At 40.4% G+C, this 23108-nt stretch overlaps 2 protein-coding genes across 2 annotated transcripts in view; one reads left to right on the forward strand and one right to left on the reverse strand.

Moving 5' to 3' along the window:
* Positions 1-23108, forward strand: part of GNAI3 (G protein subunit alpha i3) — a 266408-nt gene that overhangs the window by 30462 nt on the left and 212838 nt on the right. The window lies entirely within an intron of this gene.
* Positions 1933-21157, reverse strand: GNAT2 (G protein subunit alpha transducin 2). Its single transcript, XM_063297731.1, has 8 exons — positions 21040-21157; positions 11711-11753; positions 10092-10233; positions 8118-8275; positions 6144-6272; positions 5345-5474; positions 3167-3320; positions 1933-2123 (listed from the first exon to the last, which is right to left on the reverse strand). The coding sequence occupies exons 1-8, from the start codon at positions 21155-21157 to the stop codon at positions 1933-1935; spliced, it is 1065 nt and encodes a 354-aa protein (XP_063153801.1).

Genomic DNA, 23108 nt, shown 5'->3' on the forward strand with positions numbered 1-23108 from the left:
GGAATTGCTTGCAGTACATCTTGATACAGCTAGAATCTTGTCTAACAATACAACTTTTTTACAAATGTTCAGGAACAGTACAGCTCTAAATAGCAGGATGAGAAGCCTGACTCGACCATTTCCTTTTTGTATCCCTCTGTTCCCTACGTATGTGTGGAGAAGTTCTCTGCCCCTGCGGTATCAGTGGGTCGAGGCGGTATATGTGTAGGTTTCCTTCATTACCACAGGATTAGTGAGACAAGCAGAGAAGTTGCCTCTACAGCAGGTATCAAAGCACTGCTGTATTCTAGGAGTTTAACAGGTATGGGGAAAGAGACCCATTCTGGGTTCACTGAATTGGATACTGGAAAACATTTTTTAATTTAAGACACCGGGGACTAATTGCACCAGTTTCAGGCAACTGCAAATAGTGTGTGTTTAATCTATTTTTAATAGGTTTAAATTTGGAAAATGCATAATTTCTTTCTGGGTTTAATTTTTATCATTTGATCACATACACAATATACAGTTTTTGGGCTTGGACATTCAGACCACTGGTTTTAAAATGAACAGTTCTGTTAAACAAGACCCAAAAGCACTGATTGTGTTTTTCCTGTGAAAGAATTACAGCTTTTAAAAATAGTTAAATGCAGAGGTTCAGCGTTTGACGTATAAATTCATTGTTCATAAACAAGTTTGTCTCCACAGTTCATGTTACAATTTCCAGTTTCACAGATTGTAGAGTACTTCAGAAAAGAAAATTATCAGAGACACGGTTCAGAAATGGGAGACTCATAACTTTTTGTTCCTTTAGGCTTTTCTGATGGCATGTTCTTGATAGAATTGTTTATCTTGGGTGGGTTTTGGAGAAGTGTGGATTCCTGAATGACTGTTTGCTCCATTGGCTCTGCTCAGCAGAATGGTGAAGCTGACTGGAAGCCCTTGTTCCTGATTGATGAAGGTGAGATAATATTTTGACAAATGAAATCAAATTACATTTGAACTTGATGTTGTCAAGAAGATGTCAAAGGTACAGGGATGGGTTGTGTATATACCTCCAAAGGTTTTTCAACTTCAACCCTATCACCCTAGTAATCATGTTCAGTGGTCTTGGCATATGCAGTCTGGCAACATCTGCAGGTTCTGCAGATGTTTTTGAAACAACTGCATCCTTACATATTTAGTACTGTGTTAGCACCTTGGCTGATCTTGAAAAAGCTAAATAGAATTGTACGTGGCTAGTTCTTGGCGGGGGCAGGGAGCATCCCAGGTACATAGTTCCATTGGAAAGCTGAAAAAACATCCTGGAAGAAGACAATGGCCTACCACTTCCATGTCATTTCCAGTCCTGCTTCCTCCCCCCATGGATGTGTCCATGTAGTCACTAGGAATTGAGCTTGACTCAAGGGAGACTATTTTACCTTTAAAAACTCCCTAGTCCTTTACTGAGTATCAGCTTTGATTTTGAGTCAAAACTGTAGTTTTACATTTCAAGCAACTTTCCATCCAATATGAGGTGGTTTTGTAATCATATGGGACCTTGTTACCTGTGATTTCTTTAAAATTGCTCTTCAGTTGGATTAGCATCTTCAAACCTGCCTCGGAAATAATCCCTTAGAGAAGAATTTGGGCATGGTACTAGCTCTTCCAATGTACAGTAATAATTATTACAAATTATAATGTCAGAAGAACTGAAATAGAGTACTTACATAGTTTCAGTGCAAGCATCCTGTTGCAGTTAAGACTGCTGCTTCCAATTACAAATGTAGCCAGCTGACTTGGCTACTGTTTTCATTTAGTTATTATGCACATTTGAATTTAAGTACTACTGTTCAGAAGTAAGTATGGTTACAAGCATAAGTAAGGAAATGTTAAAGTATACTTATTCTCTGATTCCTACTTTAGGAACAGATAATTGAATGTAATTACCTTTTCTTTTAAAAAGCTGTAATCTTAGAAGAGACCACAGTCCTTTAGGTTCTCTTTGATGATTACATCTGTTACTGCGTCAAATACAAATTTGACATTCTGTGTATCTGTGGCACAAGTCATGTGACTATAAATTTCTTTTGCATCTTTTCTCATGTTTAGATCAAGAAACTGAAGCTTGATGTAATTGCCTGCATCTTCAAATGTATTGGGGCCTGTTTGGGGGAAGGAAACAGGGAAGAACATAAACATGTAGTTGCTAAAAAGTACCACTTATTGCTTGGACCTGAGTTGCTCATCTACAAGAAGAACCTTGGATCTAATAACATTTTCTGCTGCTAGAAGTGAAAAAGAAGTGATATATGTATATGTTGCCTTGAGCTCCAAGAGGAAAGGCAATGTAAATGTAACAAAATTTGCTTAGTACTCCTCCATACTATTGTCTGTGTTGACCAAGAGGATTCCCAATCCTTGATTAGATGTTTGGAGGGCAGGTAGAATCACTAACAGATTTCTTGCACCAGTGGAAATATCCCATGCATCTTTCAGTCCAATTGTATGCATTTCCATCTACATCTTGGAACATGATTTCTTATATAATACTAGTGTTTATATTCAGTGTGTTAACCCACACGTTATTTTATTGTCAGAACTGTTATAAGCAGTTCTTGAATTGAACAGAAACAAACCAATAAAAATGCTTGTGCTCCCAGTTCCTTTTATATGAAAATTATATAGCATAGGAAGTAACACAAACATTATGTAAATTGAAATGGGTAGTTCTCTTTAACATTAAGCCTGAGCCTTTAGAATGTAACTGCAGTAACTTTTAAAGCTTAAACTTCTTAAGAAGTGTAGCACCTTCTTGTGTTGTTTCATAGAGCAAGCAATTTTTAAACCAATTGAATAAGTTGTATATGTGTGAATTTCTGATTGAATTGATAACTTTGCATTTCAAGAGTAAATTACTTCAAACCTAGCACCTTGTTCATCAATGTATAAAGTATGTTCTTAACTGGTTTTCTTCAACCTGATCCTCACCAAGTTTATTGGACTGCTATAATTTCAAGCCAGCATAGCTGTTGGACATGCTGTTTGGGAATGATGATAACTGAATACATTGCATGTGGAAGTTACTTAGCTGGGAAACTCCCCCAGCCAACTGAACACTGGTGTAAGAGAAAAGCCTTTTTCTCATTTAGTTCTTGTATCAAATTACTTTGGCTTTCAGAAAAGTGAGGAAAATGTTTTAACTCACCATCATAATCAGGGAAGCAAATGCTGAGATGTACTTTCTTGACTTTTTCCTCAAAGAGGTCCTTCTTGTTCAAGAAAAGAATTATGGAAGTGGCAGCAAAGAACTTGTGATTACATATACTGTTGAAGAGATGCAAAGATTCATGCATGCGGTTCTAAAGAGAAGAACTTTAAAAAGTTAAGCTTAAAAGGAACAATGGTACCTGAGGCCACCTAACATTTTATTAAATATTCTGCTGATTTGTAGAATAATCATAAACTTAAAAATAATATTTCAATAAATACTCAAAATGGATGGTATGCAGTCAACAGTGATGGGAGCATAGCAGTAGTGATTAAGAAGAAACTCAGATTCCTAGAGATGATAGAAGGCTCCTAAGATTTAAATAGTTTGTTTCTAGAGTATTAACATTTCAGTGAAAATTGCAAAACACTACCAGGGAATAACCAGAGCATCATATATAATTGCTAACATTAAAATAACACTTCAGATAACTTACACAAGAAGTGGGTTGGACCCAAACAAAATGTGTCACAAGGGAGCAGCCCCTGCCTTTCCCTTTGTTTGTTGATCTAAATGCTGTATTTTCCCCCAGTGCACTTTGACTTTGGATTACAAAATAATACTGATCTCACAAAATTGATTCTATATCTTACATCAACCTGCTACATTTAGTCAAAGCTTTTACTCTTTAAAATTTGCCCAAAATTAAAAGTGAGCTGTTGAGAGAGGTGTTTCTATGGCTTTGTCACTCCTAATTCCAGTGTGGGGAGGAAATACTGAAAGGCTCAACCCTTCAATCTCAAAGTCTAAGCAACTTTTTTAGGATGGTGAAAACACTGAGATGCTGAGCTTATGCTAACATAAATTGGCTGCTCTGATGTGGCTTTGATATTCACAAATAGTTGCTGCAGTGGATATGACTAATAACAAAGGAGTACTTGGTCCAGGTAGCCTCAGAATGTTATTTTCCACCTAGCTTGGCTTTTTTTGTAAACAAAATAATGAGCAGTAACCGCCTACCCATTGATATTATTCTTTTAACTCCAATGGAATGTTGGGAAGAACTGTTGTGATGGTGCTCAAGATTCTGTCCATTGGTCTGTTAACAGGATAACTCCAAAAATTGAATGGAATGGGATGAATTTTGGGGGGTGGGGGAGTGGAGAGAGAAATTGGCAAAATAAAAATTGAGTTTAAAAATATGCTTGATTTGGCCAGGGGCAGTGGAGAAAAAACTCCCACAATGCATCCTCATGGAAGGGAGATAATTTGGCAGTGGTTTGATACATTGCTGACTGTTCCATCCTAAGCCCCCCTTCCCTCCTGGTTGCATTGCTGCTATTAAGTGGTTGGAAAGAATTCCAGAAACCATGCTCTGCATGCTTTCCCCACCTTGTTATTTTCTAAGAATGTCTGAAACCTGGTGAAGGGCAGAGACAGTCTTAGGAATAAGGATGATGCTGACAGTTATGGCTTTGTTTTGTTGCATGCCAGCTTTTAATTGCTGTTGTTAAAAGCATATTTTAAGTGCCTGCCAGAGGAATTATCTGTAGATACTAGGTAGCTTTCCCCTGGTTATGAGACAGCTGTTGGTTTCAGCAAATCCTTTTTAGCTATCTTCTCTCTCTCTATTGAGAGAAAGTCTCCTGTCATCTGCAATTCAGCTTGCTAAAACCTAAACAACTAAGATATTTCTATAGCTAGCTAATCTAATGTGTGTGAGGGTGATCCTTCAAATAGCCCAATTCTGTTAGTGAAGATAGCATTACCTAAGTTTCAGTGGGGTTTACAGAGAGAACAAAAAATACTGCAACAAACAGGAAGACTCTGAAACTGGGCAGAAATCCACTCCACTTTGACCTGCAGCACTTCTTAAGCAAAACTAGTGATGGAATCCTTATTCCAGGTTGTTGTGTTACTTGGGCTTGAATCAGAGCAGCACAATTTTGCAAAAAAAAACCCCTACTGCCTTTAAGTTCCTTTAATTCCCTTCTCTGACTTTAATCAGGCTGCTAATGGAATTATAAAATTCTGGCATTCTCTATTAGTGTGGAGTGGAAAGAATGACTGAAATGGGGTTTATCTACGTGGCAGGTGGATTTCAAAGCAGAGTCAGGTACGTGTTTGGCCCTGGAACTGTAATTCATCCTATACAGTCTGAGTTAGCAAACGTACCATTTCATCATCTTCTACCAAGACCATGTCATACGCACTAAGAGCTCCACAGAAGATGATGCAGGTCACTCCTTCAAAGCAGTGGATCCATTTCTTGCGCTCTGATCTCTGCCCACCTACATCAAACATTCTGAATAAAGAAGAACCATTCATATGACTCTTGACGCTGGAACATTTGAAACAAGGGAAAAATCTTCCCACAACAATATAGTTTCAATGAACAGATGTTTCAGAAAGATGTATGTATATTTACTGGTAAAGATGCATCTTGCAGCAGCCAGCCAGCCAGCCTCCCGCAATCTGCACATGCATAGGATTTCAGCTCATAATTTCCAAACAACCCGGGTTTGGAGATTATGAGAATTGAAGTGAAACTCATCTGGAGGAAACCAATTTGGGGAAGTCTAGTTAGACAAAGACATGAAGATTATCCACAATATAATTTGGAAAAGTACTTCCCATTTTTCAGTCAAATATTTAACCAAAAATTGAAGCAATATACAGTATATCAAATTACAAATCAAAAACCTTGAAAAGCTAGGCTTTTGCTAGGTGCACAAAGACACGTAGCATTAAGGCTGTTCCTAAGAATGCCCTGTTGCTAATGGTCAGTTTTACATTAGGTAAAGGGGTGTGGCAAGAAGACTTCTGGATGCTGAAATGCACTGAGCAATGAGATGTATGCAAGAGGAGGAAAGACAGAACTAAAATAGGATTTAGACATCCTGGAAATTCGTTGGAGGAAATGGAAAAAGGTTACCATTTAAGAGCAAGGAAGATATCAAGAGGTTTTGCTCACCTGAAATTGAGATCCTTGACAGAGAACTTTGTCTCTATGATACCTGTGGTCTTAACTCGAGATCGCAAAACATCCTGTTCATTGGGAAGATAGTTGGGAGCTGTGATCCTGTCCAGCTGATTAAGATAGCTACAGCAGAATGAGATGCAGATCTGGTTTATAATTTCTAAGCATGGTGTAGGATTATATAATAAATGTGTGTCATGTGCCACCTATATTTTAATTTTACTGTGCTTTTTCAAAGATTCCTAAAGGTTTAATGGCCTGAGCAGGAGTTTGAACCCGTATCTTCCAGAAATATCAAACTCAAGTTATTGGGAATTAATCTCAAAATGTTCTGCTTTCCTTTGTATACTGCTAAGGAAGATGAGCTTTAAGTATTGGTTAACACCTGGCTAATGTAGCAAGGACAGAATAGGCAAACATCTGCTCTTTGAGGTTTTGTTAGGACTGCACATCTACAGTAATTGCAAGTCATTATTTTGTTAATGCTAGCAGCTTAACAAACAGATTTTGACCATTTATTTTCCACTGTACTGTATTGTCTTATATATTTGGCTCTACTTACCCTTACAGTTGCATAAACGTTCCTTAATGCAGCCTTCTCCAATTTAGTAACCTCTAAATATATTGGATGACAAATCTTGTTACCTTCATGCTGGCTGGGGAAGATAGGAACTATAGTCCATCACATATGGAAGGTACTAGCTTGGGAATGAAACCTGAGAGGATTTAGTAGACTTCTGTGGCAAAAGGTTAATTGGCAAAAAGCAAAGGCACAACTTTTAGTCAGCAAGGCCAGTAGGAATTTGAAGAAATGTGCACCCATGTCATATCTATATATTGTAGCACAATTTGCTCCCAAAATGCTAAATTGCCCTAGCAGGTGAGACTTTAATAGTTGAAGGCCAACCTCAATGTCATCTCTGCATGCCATTATATGTATGAACTTCATGTCTGGATTGTTTTACTATTTATTTGGTGGTGCTGAGCTCTATCCATACTTCTACATGTCCAGAGCAGCTGTGGTTTGCACAATTTGCACAGGGGATCTCATCTATGTTCAGTGGCTTTGTGTTGCTTGGCACAATTATAGAGTCATCAGGTCCACTAGTCATGTGGCAGTGAAAATTGCACAAGATTGTAAATGGGAACTCTTGTCCGTTTCCACTTCAAGCATACTGAGGATATGATGTATATGCAGGGTAGAGAATAGTTTCTTATATACTTGTCTTTCTCATTTGTAGACTCCTTCTCCCCATCACTGAAACTATTCTGCTAGGGAGGGTGATCAATCCATCCATATGCAATATAATAGCCATGTGCATCTGCTTATCTGATCCAGCCAACTTGTGCATGTGCACAGAAATATTTTAAGAAAACTACCATGCTGGAAAACAAAGCAGCTGCTTCTACCATCTTGTAGGATGTTTGGAAATGAGTTATCTGCCTAGACAAAACAAAAATAAGCGAGGGTGGTTAGGAGCATGCTGGAGGCTGGAGTGAGTGGCAGGGAACAACCTGCCTTCTGACAAATCAATGTTTTCCTACTCACCAGGGTGGCCTTTTTCTGAAAGCACACACAACATGCTTTCAAAATTACAAATGTGCCCACCAGTCCAAAAGCACCTTTGAGCTAGTACAATAAAATGGGTGTGCCCGAGTTTATGGGAGCAATCTCCACTGACTAATGAGGATAGAGGATGTAGCTGCCATCCATGTAGCTGCTTTAAAGAGAGGCTGAATTCATTTCCCACATATTCTGAACCATCTCTCCGAATCATCTTTGAAGCATGCACAACACAACTGGTTTTATTTGAAAAGACAGTGAACTATGCAAGGATAAATTCCTATTATCAAGCATCACAGTACATGATAATTGTGCAATCTCATTATCACAATCCTTTGAGGGGGCTTAATTGCCTTCCCAATATGGTAATCTTTCTGTTAATGCAATAGTCGGCTCAGACTTACTATGCAGCAGAATCATTGAGCTGATATTCAGCTGCTCGCTCAAAGCAGGCTTGAACTCCTCCATCGCCCCAGAGTCTCTTTATACAGTCCACCAATTCTGGGGGCATGGTACCCTCTTCAATGGAATCAGCCAAACTGAACAGCTGACGTGAATCATCCTATAAAGATACAGAGCCCATAAGCACAACCCTGTTTTCTTGGGGGCTTCAGAGGGGTCTGGATACAGAATTCAAGGCTTGATTTCATCTTCATGTGGTTACGAGGTCACCTATACAAGATGTCCACTTTTTTCAGTTGGTAAGTTCTAGCTCACAGAGACAGGCTTCATTAGAACCCATGCATCAAACTAGAAAACACCAAAGCAGAGAAGCAGACAGAAGGAAGAACACTACTCTTACTGGGAGAAAAAAAACCCCAGAAGAAAGTAATAACTCCAAGTGACAATATATCGGCTTCCTTGATCATGGGAGAACTTTGGTTGGTCATGGCTTGTCCACCAAAGGTATTTCCTCTTGTGGAATGCTATAAGAAGATGGAAAGCTGCAAGGATTTTTGGTGGGCAGATGGGGAAGTGCTGAAATGCAGGAAATCCTGCAGAAAGGCTGTCTGCACTATTATTCAAAAAGGGGATTGAGTGCAGTTGCTGTCCATAAAGCAGTTATACTTTCTACACATCATCATTCTGTTTCCACATTGCTGCTCAAATGAATGGATATTGAGTATTGCCATTCTGGCACAATCTGTGCAGTGATTTGTTCCAACATGGCATATTTTCAGTAACGTACGGGGTTAGCTGATGTCTTACACATTTTCAGAAGGATCTTCTGTTTTTTTCTTTTTTAAAGTACATTGCTTCCTGTTATGAATTGTGAGAGGTAAGACTGTTTTGAGAATAACTGCAGATACAGCTAGACGTCTGAAGTCAGTCCTGGTGTAATTATTCTATGAATCAGCTCTTGCACATTGATGGATAGGAAACAAATAATGAGCCCCAAGGCTTTTCTTTAACCACCAGGTGGTGCTATCCACAGCTGCTTCACTTCCAGGGGAGAGCTGTATTAGCTTGTTGCAGCAAAAAAAAAAGTGAAGGGGATGTGTTTGTACAACACACTTAGCCATGGTTAACTGAACCATGGTTTAAACAGTTTACCAAATGTCTGGAGTTGCCTGGAACACTGTGCTATAAGCAAACCACATTGTCTAGGTTCATACTATGCTACACAGATCATACTATGCTAAATTAAAATGTGTTGTTTGCTACGCCTTTTGGTATGTTCCAGACTAAGAGATGTTGTGTGGCGTAAGGTTTTTGGGACTGTTCGCATTGGTATTGAAAAGTCGTTTTGAGTGTGGTTTTCCATAAAGCATCTGTATTTTCTGCATGTTATCACTATTTACACACTTGCCCCCCTGCTCTGGAACTGTGGGTTTATATATCCTTACATATTGCATCTGAACATAGTACATCTGTTAATCTTCTAGAATGCCCTCCAGCTTTAGTTGTTTATAAAGGTGTGTTCTTTGGTTTTCTATATTTTAAACTATAAGGAAAATGTGCATAGTCCACAGAATAAAATTTAGTGAAACAGCATGCTATTTATTCTGGACTATTATTTCATTATCCCATGGAAATATAGACATTGTCTGAACATGCTTGGACACATACTAAAAAAAAATTAATATCAGTCTCCTTGTCTCACATATATACAAACACACACATATCAACAATGTTCCCAACCTGATCAACTCAAAAACATTTTTTCTATAAAAGAGGAAGAAATTGCTCTGTGCTCTGTGCGTGGGGGGGGGGGTTGTCAAAAAAACCAAGAGTTCAATTACACAGTTAGTGGCTGCCATATTGACTTTTTTGACACCTCCAACCGCCCTGGCTCTGTTGCATCCCTATTTCTAGCCATTTTCGTTGCCTTCAGGAGAACAGTGTTAGAAGTACAGTGCGCTATTGGTAACACTCACCCCTCGGCTTGACTCAGCATAATCTATCCCCAGAGTAGACATGGCCCTGACGATTGCTAGGATGGATTGTAGTATGTTGCTGTATATGATTGCTTTGAACTCCATGCATTCTTCTTCTGTGTATCCATCTTGATGGATAATCCTGTAGTACGAAGAGAAAAACCCAGGTCCTGAATATGAAATGCCACCATAGATTTTATTTCAAAGCTTTAGTACTATTTTCTTCTTTGCTTTTACACTCCACTTGCCAAGGACTCTGTGCTTTTCATCAAGGATTGGAGACAAATCTGGGTATTGTGACTCAGTTAGTGAAATATTATTCAATAAGTGAAATGTTAACATCCGGTGGAGTCTATTTTATCTAAACCAGGGTTTCTCAACCAGGTTCCGTGAGAGGTCACTAGGGGTTCCCTGGGAGACCTCAATTTATTTAAAAATTATTTCAAATTCAGGCAACTTCACATTAAAGAGGTAAATTTCATTCCTTATTTTTACTTTAAGAACATCATTAATGCATATATACAGGCCTGCACATCAAATGAATAGAATTATTTTGTCTGGCCTATATTTGAGCCTGAATGTGCAGGGGTTCCCCAAGGCCTGAAAAATATTTCAAGGGTTCCTCCAGGGTCAAAAGGTTGAGAAAGGCTGATCTAAACCACTGTATCTTCTGCCATTCCTTCTTAACCTTCTCAACATCATGACTTCTACATCAACTTTCTCTCTTTTCCCCACTTCTGTTTTTTGTAGCAACTCACCTAACAGAGATCTTGAGCGCTTAGTTTGTTTTGAGCTATGAGTGCTGCTGTCAGTTAGGATAATTAAAAACTTTGGTTTTCTACTGTAGAAGACTGTGCAGAGCTTCTGATTTGGGTTCATGCATGACTGAGAGCATACCACTTGTCTGCAATAGGTAACAGCAGCTGCACTTTTCCCCAAGAAGGTGTTGCTGATAAGGCTGTGTTCTTGCTGCCATGTGCTCTGAAGCACCTTTTGGAGTTTAAATCCCAAGTGCTGCACCACCCTAATTGTGATACTCAGTTGATGAGGAGACTTCTTGTAGCAATAATTCAATGTTTGTCCCTGCTGACTGGGCACTCCATCTTCAGTGCAGTTTACACTTTCCTAGTATTACTCTAGTCTTAAACCTAGTTTAGTTCCTACAAAGTTCATAAACAACCTAGTGAAAACCAGGCTAAAAGAAGGGCTACACAACTGCACCTGTCTTTAAATGTTCATTTCCATCCACCAGCCTAAAAAAAATGGCCATCCTGAATTTATGGGAGTTCTTTAAACCATATGCAGGTGAGCAGTTATTGATTGGTCAATGCCATGCTGTTGCTTGAAAAGGCATTTCCTCTTCTCGGAATCAATTTATGAAGCAAGCAGTTGCCGCTTGCTGTCCTCACTTGGTTTAACTACATGCTATTTTTATTTGTGTCCTAAGCCTTCCATAATCCGTTTAAGTTATCTGCCTCAGCCCACTCCTGCTCCTGCTGCCAACAACCTGAAAAGTGTCTATAAATATGAACCAATGTGGAACAACACCTAACGGAAAATGCTACTGGGTACAGCTAACTTTTCAGCTCCTGACTGTTGATCTTGAAGATGGTACTCACTTCATCTGTTTGACAATTGTGCTCTTCCCTGACTCACCAGCACCTGGAATGAGAAACAGCTTAATGTCAGAATCACTTTGCAGACAAACGGGACTTGCAAGTTAACTATGTATGGCTTTCCTACTGCAGTTACTGTCAGATCACAACTGGAAATATATCCAATTACTATATCACTGAACTTACTCATGCAGATCAGTAGTTCTATTAGGGCATGGTTGGTTGGTTTGCTAAGTAAATGATAATGTCCTTAGAATCATAGAATCGTAGGATTGGAAGGGACCTTGGAGGTCTTTGAGTCCTTGTTCATACATAACATAGAAGTAAAGACTCAATAAGCTTGTCTTCTAGTGACTCAATGTAAAGACTCACTACTCATCAGGTAGTCTCTTTCGCAACAGTATTAGAATGGCTCGCCATAGCTTCTTCCAGAATATTTTTAAGCTTCCCAGTCTTACCTAAGTTCTGAGATTTCCTTGTGATCTCTCATCCAAGTACTAAATACCCTGACACTCCTAAAGTCTAAGCACAGACAACAGGTGTGATAACTGGACCATACACCATGATTTACAAGAGATGATTAGATTCATGCATTGCACCAAGGTGAAAGTAAAAAATAAAATAATCGTATTATAGCTTAGTGCAACATGAAAAACCAGCCTATCATAAAGACAGCATAACATCGTGGGGAACATTTATGATTTTCTCTGAAGGGGGATCATGCTCTCAGAAGACTCTTCTCTGATGTTTATGCTTGTGTTAATCTTATTACAGGAGAGCAGGTTGGCTGCTGTAGTGCTTGAACCAGCTAAAAAAAAGGTGATATGTGAAATAGTGACTTAGCTCAAATATAATATTAAATCATGGCTACTGAATGAACCACAGTTGGCTAAGCTTCTGCATCATACATTAACAACATAAACCAGTATGTTTCACACATGTTAAGCTCAAGCTAAACTATACTATAGATTAATGTAGTCTGTGGATCCTGGCTTCATACATTGTACCAAGCCATAATATGATTTGTTTGATCTTGACTTAGTGTAAATTCAGCCACTGCATCTTGCGCAGCAGTTTGATTAAAACAAGCCATGGCTTAGTAGGGTCTGTGAGCTGAGCCTAAAAAACCCAACCAGTCTAAATGGCAAATAAAAGGGGCCTGTCCTTTAATTCCCCAGGCTGCGGAAAGAGCGGCCTTCGTTTTCCCATTACACCAAATGCTTCTCTTTCCTGGACCAAACAAATATTTTTGAAGCTGCTCTCTGTCTGGCAGGCCCCAGTCTTAACAAATAATAGATAAATGTTGAATATACATTAGTTATTTCTGCACCACCCAGAGTTATGTCAACACGGAAGGCAGTGCATGCTAAAGATACAATGAAGGTGCTTTAGGAATGTTTTTCTCTGGGAGGAGCTCCAGATCCATGTTTTCTTCACTATCTGCAAAGCTGTGGTGACATTACGATGCTATAGGCTGGGTCACATCTGTATGTTTGCAGGCCTAGAGCTGGCAGAGAGCATTCACTGCTTCTCTTTTCTCCCTTGGAGCTGGGCAATGCTTGAGCACAGAGAAGGGTCTGCCAGGCCATGCTCAGTTACTCTCTTCCGAGCTGAGCTGTAACCAAGCATCTTATCATGCCTGCACAGGTTCCTTCCGGTTTATGATTAAACAAGGATCTCTTCCCCATTCACAGAAGGAAAGAAAATGGCTAGCAACACCACCACCCCATTATTACTCTACATTTATTTCTCTCTTATTCCTTGTTTTGCCAAACATCTTGAATTTGAAGGAAGACCAACTGTAGAAAATGGTAGACAAAGCAATGAGAGCCTCAAAATCTTCTGAGACACTCTGGAATGAGACCACCACTGCAGGTAAACCCTGTGACTGGGACTTAAAATGGGGCTATGCCAGCATTCTGCATTTGGGCACCTTTTCCAACAGCCATGATCATGCCAACATATTGCTATGCCCAGTGGGTTGGGAGGGAGGGTGGTAAGAATGAAGAAAGATAAGCTCTCTGCAGGTACACTGAAACCTCTAGGAGTAAGGCGATGAATCTCCTTATATGGGTTGGTTATGAATGCCTTGCTCTGGAGCAGTGTTTTTGAAACTCAGCAACTTTAAGATGTGTGGACTGCAACTCCCAGAATTCCCCAGCCAGCATGCCAGGAGGGAATTCTGGGAGTTGAAGTCCACACATCTTACAGTTGCCAAGTTTCAAAAACACTGCTCTAGAAGGTCTTCTGGAATGGAATATTTTTTAAAACCCTTATAAAAGACAAAGGATTATATTCTAACAGCATGAAATGCCAGAAAGGAAAATCAAAATGGTTGTGGGAGTTACTTTGACATGCAGTCCTTTAAAAAAAGAGTCACACTAATTATTAAGGAGGGAGTTACCATGGAAATCAAATCAGATGTGGGACAGCTCACTGTGTGCAGCTTCCTTATGCAACCTCATTGCCTTTCCTCTGTAACTATTTGTTGTAAAATTTGGGAGTGCCTTTTCAGTCTTTCCAGAAATTTGGATATCAGCTGGAATTAGAGACCAGGCTGATGTGGACTTCTTATACTGGGACTGGTTTGGATGGAAGCTAGCATGAATGTGGTTGGAATATAAACATTCAAAGCTCTTTTTAAAAAAATAATGTACCTGGAAGTGCTCAAATACTTGATAATATATGGGCCAAGTCTGATCATGTTTTCCAAGGCTTTTCAAATGATTTCTAGTGCTACCTTCATTTGTAACAGAATGGATTACTCACACAGTTTGCATACAAGAATCCCTGCTACAATACAAGTAAGTGTTTCCTATGAAATATGAAACACATATTTGGGTGAAATATTTGCATAAATCTGTCTCCATAAAAATATTCTAGGAGGCTACCCAGGGGTGGAAAAAGCTCATATGGATTCACTGTTATTAGAGTTTTCTACAGTAATTTTTCATTATATGGAAATACTTGCCTCTTGATGACCATGACATTTTGTTAACAGGAATAAATAAGATCTTTAGGCTTCAACCCAATACACACTTAGCTCATATGGATACTACCACATTTAATGAGTTTTAGTTCTACATAGACATTTATAGCATTGTACTGTAAATATTTTCTCTCTCTCTGTTTGACTATACCTACAACTACAGTTCCAATTTTAGTGAGGACTAATAGCCTAAGCTGAGACAACATTGTATTAAGCTGGGTTATTAAACATTTTACCAAGTTATTAAAATATAATTATATGTGCACACATGCACACACGTATATGCATGCAGATAGATGTGCAGAAATACATTTAAATTTTACTTAAATATAATGACTCCTAATACTGCAAGACTAATTCACGGGTTATTTTCACAAGTGCTGGCTCATATTTTTACTCCAAATCAATAGATACTTGCTTTCCAGAAGCACCAGTTTAGAAGTGTGGCTTCCTAAAACACATTCCTTTTCTTTCTTAACAGAATGTTTCTTCTGTTGCTCTTCACTAATTTAAGCAACCACTGTACCATTTCTTCATCTCATCCCATTAAGCTGCTTGTTTAGTTCAAACCAGGAAGCTGCTTAGAATTAGAGCTTAAGCACTTTAATTCCAGCCTCCCTGCTGTTACTGTGATGAATCCATGTTGCCAGAGGCAGACAAGAACTGATCACTCCTGCTTGCCTGCACAAGCACCACTGCTGATCTAAGTCACTTCCACTGTATGAACTCTAATACAGTGCACTTGTTTCTACAGCAATGTTATCGCAAGTCGCCATGCAGCAGGAGCAAGGACATAATATTTTTCATTCTACGTATAGGAGGATACCTCATCCAATCCATATCTCTTCATTACTGAGGTTTCCAATTCAAGTTTAGGGCTGGCTAAGCTAAACAGCAACAACAGAACCATTTTTTCTTGCTACAGAGAGAATGCCAGGTCTGTCTTCATCTTGACCTCCAAATCTCCAGGAATTAAGCAGTAGAGAGCAGATTTTTGCCCCAGCCACGGTGACATCTCTGTTCATACAGCCCCTACAATAGCCTTCCTCACACTGGTGCCCTCCAGGTATGTTGGATTACAATTTAAATTACCACCAGCTACTGGGCAAGATAACTAGGGATGATGGAGATGGTAGTCCAATGCATCTGGAGAACATTAGATTGAGCAAAACTCCCTTAGCTCTCACCAAGTAATCACTTTCCTTGATTTAATCATAAAAATTATCCCTCGCTGCTTGCATCTGTTCCTCAGTTGCTGCTAATGTGGATGTTAAAATGCCAGACACTCATACAACTGACTGGAAGACATGTCTTAGCCAAAAGTTTCCATGTCTCTAGTATCCTTTGTGCTATTTTTTAAAGAAATTAATTGGTGGTAGTTTTCTTTCAACAAATTCACTTTCTAGATGAATTTAAGGAACCTGAGCTCCTGGTTATGAGCTGCAACTGGATAACATCTGGCTGCATTCATATATGTGACAATCAAGGACTTAGAAATAAGTACATCAGAAGAGCACTGCACATTAAAGCTAATACTCAGACAGTTTCCATAAACAGGCCAATTCTATGGAAGCAGAAAAATGTGGCTGGAGATAAGAAACTGAAGTCTTTGGCGTCAGACTTAAAAAATGAAAAACTTTGGGTTGGGTCCAGATTTCATAATATTCAGAAGAATCCTGACATTATCAGTGTTAACTTGAAGTCTCATTGACTGCAAGAGTAATATTATTCTAAGTATTTGAATCCAATTCTTTATATTTTCCCAGGAAAATGGTAGTGGCATGTTACAATGAAACTTTAATGTTTTACCTCATGATTATAAATGGACTAAAGGGAATACCAAAGGATTTGGAATGGTGCAAAATGGTTTTTGCATGGAACAACTGGTTTTGTGTCCCAGATGTTTTGTTCCAGAAACAGATAAAACATAATTACTCTGGGGAAAAACATGTTTTGAGTTTCATTGTGGTTTACTGGTGACTCAGAGTTGTCTTGTCTCTTTCAGTGGGGGAGTTATCATTTGAATTCTCCTGTCTCTAGGCCGGTGAAAACGGGAGATTTATTGCTATTGGCTTAGACTTGTTAGGGGAGGAGGTGATCTGAGTTTAGGTGTGAAGGAGCCCATTGGACAGAGGGAACCATTCTGGATCTAACTGGCCTTGGGAAAGAGTGGAGAGCAAACTAGAGAGGAAGAAATTGCTACAGTGAGCCCTTGGACTCAACCCTGCACTGGTTGCTTCTGTGGCAACAGTGGTGACTAATTGTAAATATCCGGTTGCTTGCCTGCCTCTACATCCCCAATGCCACTTTATTTTATTATTACTTTTTAGTTTTGATTCAGTATAGTTGGGTGGATGGTGAGTTTTCTTAGAAAGAGAAAGGGAAGGGAATGCCACCCTTCCACCCTTTTCATTCCATTACAGGTAGTTCTCACTTACCGACTGCCTCATGCAATGACTGTTTGAAGTTACGACGATGCTAAAAAAATAACTTTGTGACCAATCCTCGCATTTACAATGGTCACAGTGTCCCACAGTCACGTATCAGCATCTGCATACTTTGCTTGTGACAAGTAGAATTAATACAGAAGGCAGAAGTAAAATTTTAAGTCACAGTCACATGATTTTTCACTTAGCGATCACAGCGCTTCACTTAACAACCAATGGGGAAGTGAGGTTGTAAGCCCATCACAGCCATGTGATTTTCTGCTTAGCAACCATGGTGCTTAGTGACAGAGTTGCTGGTCCCAATTGTGGTCACTAAGCGAGGACTACCTGTACTTTTTGAATCAGACCTCTTTTGAATTGAAAAGAACATTTCCTCTTCTAACTCCCTTCCCCAAAATAAAGTCTGTTTTGTTGGGGAGTGAATCCTTTCAATTAGCTCTCTCTTTCTCTCTGAATGTGTATTTGTGCACCCTGGTTTTGATAGCACTGCTGCTTGCTAGAAACAACACACACCCTTTCTTCTGATTTAAAAAGAGGCCAGCCTTTAAGGTTTATCCTCACAACCATTCATGCCAGCCTTTCAAAGTAAAGGTCAAGACCTGTCAAAGAAAATGTCAAGTTAAAGAGGCAACAAGGATTCCAGGAATGCTGTTTATTGTTGTGGGGCAGCATAACCAAATCTTTAAAGCCTGTCAGGGTTTCTCTCTACTCCATCTTAAACTAAACCAAATCAAGATGCAGTTATTTTTGAGTTTCTTTCTCACATGTGCCTCTTCCTCAGGACTGTGTAATTTTTTGAAAGCTTCACCATAAGTATCTGCTCATTCCCTCCCCATTCCTAAAGCCAGGTCTACATTTCTTCACGAGTTTGGGGGTAGCTACCTGCCTTCTCCCAACTATAAAACCTAGTGGACAAGCTGGTAGAGCTATGCTGTTAGATGTCTAATTGGAGGGCAGTGCCAAGGTTTGCTGGCCAAGAAGGTGGAGAGAGTGGCTTCTGGCATCATGGTGGTGAGGAAGAGGAAAAGCCCAGGGCTGGCAGGAGAGTTCTTCCCTGCTCCCATCACTCCACCACATACATGGAGCCGGTGGTTGGGCTGACACCAGTCAGTCAGCAAACTCCCCTGTGTTGACAACCCAGGAGCTAAGAGCAAGGGAGCTATCTCGACCGAAACCTGAGCCCATAGCAATGGTGGTAGTGGTGACCCTCACACACCTCCACCACCAAAGCAGGCACATTTTGGGCTAGAGGGCAGCATGGTACTGGAGAACTTCAAATGCTGTTCGGCTCCTGCAAGGCACAGGCCAAGCATCTTTCAACTTTAAGCACCTGTTTAGGCATCATCCAGGTGTCCTTCCCATTCCCAGCAGCATTAAGATCCTGGGCTATTGACCAGCAAGATCCCTGCCCATTGGATGAAGCAGCCATCAGGTGGACAGAATGGTCCAAAGACATTACGCATTACAGCCATTCAGGATGGTAAAGGACGCTGGATTCTGGTGTTTCTTCCATCTGATTGCCCCTGGTGACCATATCCATTCATGAACCATCTTCAGCAGATGGGTTAGGGCATTGATAATACAGAAAGCAGAACCCAACATGTATATTTAACAATTCATAAACTGCCCGAGTGGCTGGTAGTCAGAGTTGTGGTGGTGGTGGTGGTGGTGGTGATTTTCACCTCACCTCTGACATATGATCCAGTCAAGTTGAGTGAACACTTCTTACATCTCTCTCACTGTGCACTGGTAGGGATGGATGAGACTGAGGGTGTGTCTGCTGTTATGGGCCATAGCACTTCCAATGATGTTATTTTATGTAAAGTTGCTGGTTACAGCTCACAGGACAAATGAGGTGAGCCCAGCCATGAATGCACAGTTGAGAGCTGGCTGTCTGGGCAGCCAAATCTTAAATGTGACATTATGGTCAAAATTAGTGGCCCAACATGTGAAGGGCAATCCATCAGGTGCAGCTTGTTGGCATCAGCTGCACTGCTCACAAATTGCACCTGATTGTGCAGGAAGGTCTTGATCTGGAGGGGACCAATACCAGGATCATCTCAGCTGACAATGAGGTTGCGCTAGTGCTCTTACACATAAGTTCTATAAGTTCACTGGTTATTTCCACTTGGGAAGCCCATATATCTGGAAACAGTAGATTGGGAAGTGTTCTAAAGCAACATTAGCATAAACAGAACCTGTTTCTGCAGTTAATTCTAGAGCTACAATAAAGTTGTTATTTTATAATTTTTTCAGCACTATTAAAAGTTCTGTAAGAGAGCAAGATGGACCCAGTATTAAGCACCTGTCTTCTGCCCATAGACCACCAGTCTAAATAAAATAAAAGGGAGCTTGTCCTTTAATTCCCCAGGCTGCGGAAAGAGTGGCCTTCATTTTCCCATTACACCAAATACTTCTCTTTCCTGGACCAAACAAATATTTTTGAAGCTGCTCTCTGTCTGACAGGGCCCAGTCTTAACAAATAATAGATAAATGTTGAATATACATTAGTTATTTCTGCACCACCCAGAGTTATGTCAACACGGAAGGCAGTGCATGCTAAAGATACAATGAAGGTGCTTTAGGAATGTTTTTCTCTGGGAGGAGCTCCAGATCCACCCAAGCATGATCCAAGTTTTCTTCGCTATCTGCAAAGCTGTGGTGATATTACGATGCTATAGGCTGGGTCACATCTGTATGTTTGCAGGCCTAGAGCTGGCAGAGAGCATTCACTGCTTCTCTTTTCTCCCTTGGAGCTGGGCAATTCTTGAGCACAGAGAAGGGTCTGCCAGGCCATGCTCAGTTACTCTCTTCCGAGCTGAGCTGGTTTGTTTTCTTTGCCATTCTTGTTCTTTTGTCTTCTGCTGACTTTTGTGTTTCTTTGTTTTTTGTTCTTAAATGTTTTCAACAATTGTAAACCACCCAGAGTCACTGGGAGTTGAGCAGCATATATATTTAATTAATTATTAATTATTATTATATCTAATGTCAATGCACTTTCACTGCCCTGTACTTATGGCTTGCTGGTAAAATTAAGGGTTTTTGGGGGGGGCGGGTGCCTTCAAGTCAGTTTTTGACTCCTGGCAACTGCCTGGACAAGTCCCTGCAGTTTTCTTGGTAAGGTTTTATGGAAGGGGTTAGCCATTGCCTACTTCCTAGGATAGAAATTAAGGTTAACAATGGTTAAATAGCAAGTTCACCACACATTTGGGTAGAGCCAATTGTAGCGGAAACTATCTCAGGTGAAATCCTTCCTTCCTTCCTTCCTTCCTTCCTTCCTTCCTTCCCAAAGATTTTTAGAAGTTGACTAAAATTTACTATTATTTTTTATCAAGGAAAATATTTGAACACAAGAGAAAATCTAACTGATTCTGAAATATGAGCTATAGCTTTCTCACTGCTTAGCAACCCATCATCCTTCTTGGAAATACTTAATCTTTTCTAAGAGCCATGGTGCCACAGACTTATCAAAAGGATCTTTGTGACCTCTCATTATACCCAATGGACTGCAATATTTGTCCCACTGTTCTATCTTCTGCCACTGAAATAAATTTGCCTCAGAAAACAGTAAATCATCATTCTTGGTTGTTGTTTTTTTTTAAAAAATTTTTGGCTACATCAGAATCACACAGAACCTTATTCTACTGTGGTCATCTGACCACAATTAAATACTTTTTCATCCCATCTGCTGTTGTTGATATAGAACACCTGGTGCCTCACTTCAAATGTTTTGTGGACAGCGTTAGTAACATGTATAGGAAGAGAAGTTCTAAACTAGGTCTTTCCTTGTTGACCCTGGCCAGGGTAAGGATGCTGGGATCCACAGACAATCTCCTCTTCTGGGAGAGCTACAGGCACCCCACATGAAGATGAATGGCCTATTACATTACACTTACCTAACAGGAGTAGCTTAACAGTCTTTGCCTCTTTATCTCCATCTTCTTGAAGCTTTTTTTCCAGCTCCTTGGACCTCTTGGCAAGTTCTTTATCTTCAGCACTTGCTCCACTCCCCATTTCACCTTCTTCTGCTCTCTCTTTCTTCTCCACTAGTTTGTTTGGCTCCTCCAACTCTTCTGTTTTTTCCAACTCTTCAGATTGCTGATCCCACCTATTTCTATCTCCAGAGTGATAAAGAAGGTGCTTCTTAGAGATGTCCTGCTTTGAAGCGGTAGGCTGACAGACTATTGGTCCAAGCTGTTAAGAAGGTAGCATCAAGACAAAGCATTTGTCTTGCCCTGTGCTTTTTCTCTCCTTCTCCCTCCCACACTTACGACTTCATGGATAACCTGGTTTTGTTACAATGGGTCTGAGGACTTTTTATCTCATCACATGTCCTGCAAAATCCAATTATAAAAAGCCAAGATGTCAAAGATTAATGCAGGGAAAAGAACAACTTAGACCGACAACGGGGAGTGGTGCAGTATGGAGTAGATAGTTATGTAATGTGAGAATTTGTTAGCAGCTCCCTTCCTCTTCATGCAAACCAAGGACCACTGTCCCTGACAAAAAGTACTACAGGGTCTCTTAGAGAAAGGACTATTAGGATATGTCCTAGTACTTAAAAGTATCAGTTCATGGCAAAAGTATACACTAATATACTTTTATACTAATATACTATATATACTAACAATACACAATCCTATAAAGTGAACAGCAGTTATCCCCAGCAGGTGCTGCATGGAGACTCTGTGGACTGCATCGGTGAAAGTATGTGTAATTGGATGCAGTTATCTACATTCTCTTGCACATCCCTCCCACGTAGTCAGGAAGTGTATGAAGTTCCTCTCCAGCATCTCTCACTCTCCACTAGGCAGGGTCTCCTCCTCCTCTTCAGCCTGCTGCTGGAATAAGGGTAGCACAGGAACATCTTCTTCAGGGAAGGTAGGCTTTGGCAGCTTTTGAACGGACTGGCTCATGGGTCTGGTTTTGTGAAAAAAATTAACTTACCCAGAGATTCCGAGACCTATAGGAGTGCTGGGGCTTTTGATTTTTGTTTGCTTTGTCCTTTGCATAGGAAAGGAATATGACTGCTTAATCTGAGCTGGCTGAGTAGGCTGGGATAAAGGGTGCAATTTCCCCCTCTCCAAAAAAAGGAACATTTTTTCCTGACTCCTTCCTTGCAGCATTCTTCTTTATGAGAAACACAATAATTCCAAAGGTAGGTAATATGTGAGTTTAATCCTTACATGCTGGCAAGAAGAATTGCACAGACTTAATATGCTTCTCTCCATCCTGCCACTTAAGCTCTTTAAAGTGTTATCATTGTTCAGCAAATCCTCCTATTACTCTCCATCTCCTCCACCCCCCAACCAGTCCTTACAATTTGCAACAGCAAATTCTTAAAATGGGGGCGGGGGGGGCAGAGGGATCAGTGGTTCTCTGGATCAGAATAATGCCTCATAGAGGAGGCCTTCGTTAATTTCTCGGCAGGTTGTGTGAGACATTCTCCTCTGCCACTTTTCATCACATTCTGGTGAAAAAAGGACATTTAGTGAATTCCTCTGATTGTCATGCGCTGCCTACTACTGAGTAAAACACAGGCACTAATTCAGGGAAGATCAGGTTCTGGTTTATTTCAGCATAGTGCATAGCTAGAAAAAGCTGAGAGTGAAGGGAGCGTGCCGGTGCGGGGTTTAAATAGCCCGCGCCGGTCAGCGCCCCCCCCACCTTGGGTTGTGTCATCCCCCCAAGTCCTGTATGCTTCGTTGCCGGTAGGTGAGGGGTCGCAGGGCCCCTGCTGGTGCCCCGGGCTTCGCTCATAATCGTTTTCTTCCTCCGGCCAGTGATTGCTGTCAGCTGGGCGATATCCTTTGTGTTCCTGCTGACAGCTTCAGGTGTGCCTCGTGATCCGCCCTGTCTTTGTCGCTCTTTCTTCCCCCTTTGTGTTCTCTTGACTGGTTTTTCCGGCCGGGGTCATTCCCTTCTCCTCGGGGTCTGTGTCTGTTGTTGTGCATCGCTTTGCTTA

This window comes from Candoia aspera, chromosome 3, assembly GCF_035149785.1.
Source record: "Candoia aspera isolate rCanAsp1 chromosome 3, rCanAsp1.hap2, whole genome shotgun sequence".
NCBI classification, from domain to species: Eukaryota; Metazoa; Chordata; class Lepidosauria; order Squamata; family Boidae; genus Candoia; species Candoia aspera.